The sequence below is a fragment of the Ictalurus furcatus genome, chromosome 5 (genome assembly GCF_023375685.1).
Source record: "Ictalurus furcatus strain D&B chromosome 5, Billie_1.0, whole genome shotgun sequence".
Classification (NCBI taxonomy): domain Eukaryota; kingdom Metazoa; phylum Chordata; class Actinopteri; order Siluriformes; family Ictaluridae; genus Ictalurus; species Ictalurus furcatus.
Genome location: NC_071259.1, coordinates 33,739,431 through 33,746,788, shown reverse-complemented (window position 1 = coordinate 33,746,788; position 7,358 = coordinate 33,739,431). Strand labels below are relative to the sequence as shown.

The 7,358-nt window shown below is 42.0% G+C and overlaps 1 protein-coding gene across 5 annotated transcripts in view; it reads left to right on the top strand.

Annotated features, from left to right (window-relative positions):
- Nucleotides 1-7,108, top strand: part of spag17 (sperm associated antigen 17) — a 22,077-nt gene extending 14,969 nt beyond the window's left edge. For all 5 annotated transcript variants that reach the window (XM_053625848.1, XM_053625849.1, XM_053625850.1 and 2 more), the window contains 13 exons: nt 3,081-3,229; nt 3,532-3,690; nt 3,785-3,879; nt 3,970-4,100; nt 4,349-4,479; nt 4,621-4,809; nt 5,541-5,651; nt 5,767-5,806; nt 5,981-6,062; nt 6,162-6,209; nt 6,389-6,494; nt 6,791-6,898; nt 7,014-7,108. In XM_053625848.1, the coding sequence (XP_053481823.1) occupies nt 3,081-3,229; nt 3,532-3,690; nt 3,785-3,879; nt 3,970-4,100; nt 4,349-4,479; nt 4,621-4,809; nt 5,541-5,651; nt 5,767-5,806; nt 5,981-6,062; nt 6,162-6,209; nt 6,389-6,494; nt 6,791-6,880 (1,331 nt within the window). In that variant the 3' untranslated portion in view covers nt 6,881-6,898; nt 7,014-7,108. The remainder of the gene's footprint in view (nt 1-3,080; nt 3,230-3,531; nt 3,691-3,784; nt 3,880-3,969; nt 4,101-4,348; nt 4,480-4,620; nt 4,810-5,540; nt 5,652-5,766; nt 5,807-5,980; nt 6,063-6,161; nt 6,210-6,388; nt 6,495-6,790; nt 6,899-7,013) is intronic.
- The last annotated feature ends 250 nt before the right edge of the window (nt 7,109-7,358 follow it).

The window sequence follows — 7,358 nt, the reverse complement described above, 5'->3', positions numbered from 1 at the left end:
AAAATAAAGTGTGTGTGTGTGTGTGTGTGTGTGTGTGTTAATTCAGATAAATCTGACCCAGCACTCATGAAGTTAAACTTTAACTTAATTCAGAGCTGAACTCTACTCTGTACACAACCCACACACACACACACACATACACACACACACACACACACACCTTCACACCCACTATTGTTTCCAGGTATTTATCAGCTGCTGTTTATGATTGTACTGTTGTTTTATCAGGGTTGTGGCTGTTATATAACCAACTGTCCCACAATTAGACATTCCCTCCCCACTACACACGACACACTACACACGGCACACTGCACACGACACACGACACACTGCACACGACACACTGCACACGACACACTACACACGACACACGACACACGACACACGACACAGTCCTCCAGTCAGTGCTCCTGAGTCAGTAGAGGGCGTTAGTAACGGTGTGTAGGAACAGTACTGAACATTAATTATAAGTCAGAGTTCTTACAGGAACCGAAGATTTCCAATGCTTTAAATAAGTTGTGGAACTTTTCAGTCATTAAAGCTACGATACGTAACCTACAGGGAACTTGTCCAAGAGTTTCATTCAAGTAATAAATACAGTGTGTGTGTGTGTGTTATAGTAAAACGCTGAGTGACAGCACGTCATACTTTTTATCTGTTTATAGTTACATTTAATATTTGTTAAACAAGTTAGTTCCTGTTCTCGTTTACTTTATAGCAACTATAAACACTCGTTCCGTCACCATCCCTCTCTCTGTTCTCTCTCTTCATTCTCTCTCTTTATTCTCTCTCTCTGTTCTCTCTCTTCATTCTCTCTCTTTATTCTCTCTCTCTGTTCTCTCTCTTCATTCTCTCTCTCTGTTCTCTCTCTTCATTCTCTCTCTTCATTCTCTCTCTCTGTTCTCTCTCTTCATTCTCTCTCTTCATTCTCTCTCTTCATTCTCTCTCTTCATTCTCTCTCTCTGTTCTCTCTCTTCATTCTCTCTCTCTGTTCTCTCTCTTCATTCTCTCTCTCTGTTCTCTCTCTTCATTCTCTCTCTTTATTCTCTCTCTCTGTTCTCTCTCTTCATTCTCTCTCTTCATTCTCTCTCTCTGTTCTCTCTCTTCATTCTCTCTCTTTATTCTCTCTCTCTGTTCTCTCTCTTCATTCTCTCTCTTCATTCTCTCTCTTCATTCTCTCTCTGTTCTCTCTCTTCATTCTCTCTCTTTATTCTCTCTCTCTGTTCTCTCTCTTCATTCTCTCTCTTTATTCTCTCTCTTCATTCTCTCTCTTTATTCTCTCTCTCTGTTCTCTCAATTCATTCTCTCTCTTCATTCTCTCTCTTCATTCTCTCTCTCTGTTCTCTCTCTTCATTCTCTCTCTTTATTCTCTCTCTCTGTTCTCTCTCTTCATTCTCTCTCTTTATTCTCTCTCTTCATTCTCTCTCTTCATTCTCTCTCTTTATTCTCTCTCTCTGTTCTCTCTCTTCATTCTCTCTCTTCATTCTCTCTCTTCATTCTCTCTCTCTGTTCTCTCTCTTCATTCTCTCTCTTTATTCTCTCTCTCTGTTCTCTCTCTTCATTCTCTCTCTTTATTCTCTCTCTCTGTTCTCTCTCTTCATTCTCTCTCTTCATTCTCTCTCTTCATTCTCTCTCTTTATTCTCTCTCTCTGTTCTCTCTCTTCATTCTCTCTCTTTATTCTCTCTCTTCATTCTCTCTCTTTATTCTCTCTCTTCATTCTCTCTCTTCATTCTCTCTCTTCATTCTCTCTCTTCATTCTCTCTCTTTATTCTCTCTCTTCATTCTCTCTCTTCATTCTCTCTCTTTATTCTCTCTCTCTGTTCTCTCTCTTCATTCTCTCTCTCTGTTCTCTCTCTTCATTCTCTCTCTTCATTCTCTCTCTTCATTCTCTCTCTTCATTCTCTCTCTCTGTTCTCTCTCTTCATTCTCTCTCTTTATTCTCTCTCTCTGTTCTCTCTCTTCATTCTCTCTCTTTATTCTCTCTCTCTGTTCTCTCTCTTCATTCTCTCTCTTTATTCTCTCTCTCTGTTCTCTCTCTTCATTCTCTCTCTTTATTCTCTCTCTCTGTTCTCTCTCTTCATTCTCTCTCTTTGTTCTCTCTCTCTGTTCTCTCTCTTCATTCTCTCTCTTTATTCTCTCTCTCTGTTCTCTCTCTTCATTCTCTCTCTTTATTCTCTCTCTCTGTTCTCTCTCTTCATTCTCTCTCTTTATTCTCTCTCTCTGTTCTCTCTCTTCATTCTCTCTCTTCATTCTCTCTCTTCATTCTCTCTCTTTATTCTCTCTCTCTGTTCTCTCTCTTCATTCTCTCTCTTTATTCTCTCTCTCTGTTCTCTCTCTTCATTCTCTCTCTTCATTCTCTCTCTTTATTCTCTCTCTTCATTCTCTCTCTTTATTCTCTCTTTATTCTCTCTCTTCATTCTCTCTCTTGAAGTTAATAAGAGAAAAATCGCAGTTTGTGGTGTTAGTGAGAAACAGTAAAGAAGCGTAAACTCCCCTCTCCTGAAGAAGTTACAACTTCACCTCTGACTGTGTAGGTCTGACTTCACCTCTGACACAGCACTGACACTGGAGACTCCTTCCATAAACGTTACATAAACACAGCTGTGCTACTGTCAGAGCTGCTGTTATAAAGAATTATTCGACACCTTCTGACCAATCAGAATCCAGAAAAGAATACAATCAAAACTTACACATCGGTATCATTCAATCAGTCAAACAATCCAGCCAATCAGAACAAGGAGGTGTCTCTAATTACCTGTCAATCATGATACTTGTGAATTTTTAAAGCGCCCCCTCCTGCACTAGCATTCAGGTGTTCTAGCCCTGGTTATGTGGTTTGGGGGTGTGGCTGAGGGGTCGCTGTATTTGTTTAGATTTTCCGTTTAAAACAGCTTAAAGCGAACTGCACTGCTGAAATCACTGACTGCACCTTTAATGAGCAGCTGCTTGGTCACTGGAGGAAACATGAGACAATAATCTGATTATTTATTCTGATTCGGTGATCTGATGCAGTTCAGCGTGATTACACACATCACTGAGGTTTTATTCTCCATCAGTTTACAGTGTTGTCTTTTTTCAGGAAGCAGTAGTGATGGAGGGAGAGTGAGCATGGTGAAGGTGGAGAAGAGTGGCTTCGCTACAGTGATGATGAAGTGTGAGGAGAAAAGCAGTGAGGTTCTCTTCAGAGATGGAACCACCATCAGCGCTACTGCACACGGATCATACAGGGTGAGGAGAGGAGGCGTGGGTGGAGGGATGGAGGAATCAATGAATATGTGGACAGTAGAGCAGATGGAGGATGGATGGATGAGGTTAAATGGATGGATGGATTAATGAAAAAGTGAATGGGCGGATAGGTGGGTAGACCTGGACTGATGGATGGATGGAGAGGTGGATAGAGAGATGGATGAGGTTAATAGGATGAACTGATGAAGATGTGGATAGTAGGATGGAGAGATGGATTATTAGTTGGAAGGATGAATAGTTGGATGAGATGGAGCTCTCTCTCTCGCTCTCGCTCTATGCTGTAGGTGTGTCTGCCTGATGGAGGCTGTCTGTCTCTCCGGGAGGATGGTGTAGCCGTGTACAGCAGTACAGGACCTGAAGGAGACCAGCATGGACGTTACATCATGAGTCACTCTGAGGGTTTAGTGTGTGAGCTCACTGACTCAGAGGGAAACCACTACCAGGTTAGAGCACACACACACACACACACACACACACACACACACACACACCTGGTACATGAAGAGATGAATGTTGAATGTGTCTTGGTGTGTGTAGGTCACAGCAGAGGGCGGAGTCTCCATCTCACACACACCCACTGACACGGAGAGCCAGACACAACACAACATCGGCGTTGATACACACACACCTCGGTAAGCAGCATGGTGTAATACAGGGTTAACACACAGCACAGCACATGCATACAGTATGCTAATTAGTGTGTGTGTGTGTGTGTATTACAGGTTGTTTATAGTGTGTGCTGACGGTTCTGCGCTGGAGTTCCTCTCCCCTCAGACTGTAGATGAGATTCTGCAGAAGGAGAACACAGATCCCTCAGTCGCTGTGATCAGAGAACCCATACCACACACACACGGTCAGAACACACACACACACAGTTTTTACATGAATGTTTTATGAATTAATTAGGATTTAATCATGTGATGAGTGTGTTTCTCTCCGTCTTTATAATGTAATCTTTATCTTTATTAATATAGTGTTATTGTTATATTAGTGTTTACTGATGTAAATAAATGTATAATTTGAGTGTTTTAATGTAAAGTTGATGTTTATGAGAATGTTGACGGTAAAGGTGCAGTACAGTAAACTGTGTGTGTTTAACAGAGGCGTTTGCGGTCACAATCCTGAAACCCTTCTCGGACCTGAGCTCCTATTGGCTCTCACCCAAACACCCGGATGACATCATTCCTGCCAACCTCAAATCCAGGAAGTGGGACACTTTCCCCGCGTCTGAGGTGAACACACAACAACCAATCAGCTGCTGGGGTGGAGCCAAGCCTCGAGTTATTAAACACTGATCAGACGTCTGTGAGAGTGTTTATCTCCATCTCCTCCTCTCACTCTTCACCTCATGTGGTTCATTTGTTGTGTTCTAGGTGAAGACCCACGGTTCTCCATTCGGAGTGTCTCTAGGTCGAGGTTTAGAGCTGAAGGAGAGAACCACACTGGGATCTGATCCGACTCCTCCAGTTCTGCAGAACCCCAACACACTACTGATCCGTCGCATCACTGAACACACACCATTTACACAACAACACTATGAAGACCTGCAGCACAAACTGCTGGTACTGGAAAAACACACACACTTAATATAAGTAATAATAATAATAATAATAATAATAAATATAGCTGGAAGCAGCGATCTTCGGGGTCCAAGCACAAATAGTGCCCCAGTGGCCAGTTCATGCCAAGATACACAGAGCAATAAAAGAGACCACAGATGAACATACTTATCAAGTTTTGTCACGATAGCTATGTGTAAGACCTGCTGAAACCTGATTGGCTGAAGACAGCCATGTTGTTGAAGTAATTCAGTGATGAATAATAATCTGGTTACAGATTAGCGCATCGATGCAACACATCAAAGTCCAGCTCAGTTGCACTTTTATTGAATGTACACCCCCCCCATCCCCCCACCACATGGATGACCACACCCCCACTTTTGCAGTTGTCCTCAGAACCCTTAACCCCTGAACAAGTATTTCAAATTTGGTTCAGATCCATAAGACCAGTCATGAATTACAGCTGTTTGATCAAAACCAGCTCCGCCTCTTTGCAGTTGATTGACATGTGGCGGCCATGTTGTTTTCAAACGTCAACATGTTTTTGATGTTATTGAGGTTCACACTCTCCTAATACTAGCACTAGTTCACAAAAGTAGGTCATGCATATCATCTAAAATAGCAAAGAATCCATCGTGGCTAAAATTAGTGGGAGGGGCTAGGTAAATTCCGCTTAAGCCAAGAAATAAGATGAAACTGTGTGTGTGTGTGTGTGTGTGTGTGTGTGTGTACAGTTGTACATAAATCAGCTCTTGCAGAGAGAGAAGCTGAAAGATGAGATGAAGCTGAAGGATCCTCAAACAGTAGCGGAGAAACTTCATCACACTGATCTCCATCCTGTACAGGTCCTTCACAGTGGGCGTGTCCCAAACCACACACGCTGTACACTATATAGTGCACATAAACTATAAATTCAGTATTTAGAGCTGATGAGTAACTGGACTGTCCCCCCCCCCACAGTCTCAGCCAGACGCAACACCTGATGCAACACCTCAGTCCAGTGAGAGACTTTACATTACATTATATACTTACAATACTCACACTGTATGAGTGTCTGCTGTAACCATAGCAACAGTATGTATGTGTACTAACAATACAGTAATATCCCTGTGGTCTCACTTTCTCCTGTCGTGTGTGTGTGTGTGTGTGTGTGTGTGTGTGTGTGTGTGTACAGTGCTGTCCCTGTACTCTCAGGCTGTAGGTGTGTCTCACTCTCCACTCTCTAATCAACACAGTGATCAACAAGTGACACACCGGTAACACACACACACACACACACACACAAACACACACATACATACACACACACACACATACACACTTTCACACACACTTTGGATTTTTTTTTTTTACAGTCAACAGAAGCAGAAATCAGAGTGGGGGAAGAGAATCCACCAACACAGGTAAGACAGATAGATAGATAGATAGAGAGAGAGATAGATAGATAGATAGATAGATAGAGAGATAGATAGATAGAGAGAGAGAGAGAGATAGCGAGAGAGATAGAGAGATAGATGCACTGATACTAATAAAGAAGGAGTGTTTTGTTGGAGGAAGTGAACCTGGTTGAATTGGTCTTCAGGTTGGATCTGCAGGAGGAGACGAGACATCGCTACGCTCTGAGAAATCACATCATCACGCCGTATTTCCATCCCGAGCTTCAGGAGCTGACTCGCCACCTCCACCAGGTGAACATTACTACTGCAAATAACATGATATAATTCAAACCTCAATCATTCTAACTAAAACTCTTGCTCTAGATTATCATCGTTTATTTCATCATGTACTCAGTATGTTTTATTTTCAATAAAAGTTCACATTGTCCCAAAACTTTATTGATGGTATTTTAATGCCGGGTTTTTTGAGTCTGCATGACAGTTTTCTTATAATGTGCTAATTCACAACGATCATAAAATCTAACGAACAGGAAACTCACTGGTGTAAAATCTCATAACGATGTTAACGAGCTCACGTTCGTCCACAGGAGGTGAAGGTGACATCTCTTTCTCCGAATCTTCCCTCGTTCCCTAAAAGAAGAAACGCCGGCTTACAGAACTTCAGCAACTCTTTTTAGTTCTGACGCTCTGCGATTGTACGTCAGATTCCTCCAAAAAGAGATTCTTACCTGCAGTATAATCCCACTTATATGCTTGCCTTACGGACTTTAGCTTATGCTCAGTAATGAGTACTCCTTCTTACCTTATCAGGTGGAGTTCGGGACCTCTGGGCTCAGAACCTTCTGTGTAGGAAGCCGGTCTTGTGGAGTGGGAAGAAAATAATAAAATAAAGAAAGAAAAATTCGCCTGTGACTCAATCAAGGGGTCGTTACTGGTTATTGGAAGTGGATTCGAATCGCCCATGATGAGGCTTTGGTTTATTGGTTCAGAATAACAATCTGTAACATAGGCGTCTCATCACTCGGATGATGGTGCGTATATAAGTCTAAATATGTTTACATAAGTATATAGTATATAGGATACAGGAACATACAGACACTTTTACAGAAGCATCTCATAATAAATGCTCATCAGAAATGTCACTAATCACTAAGA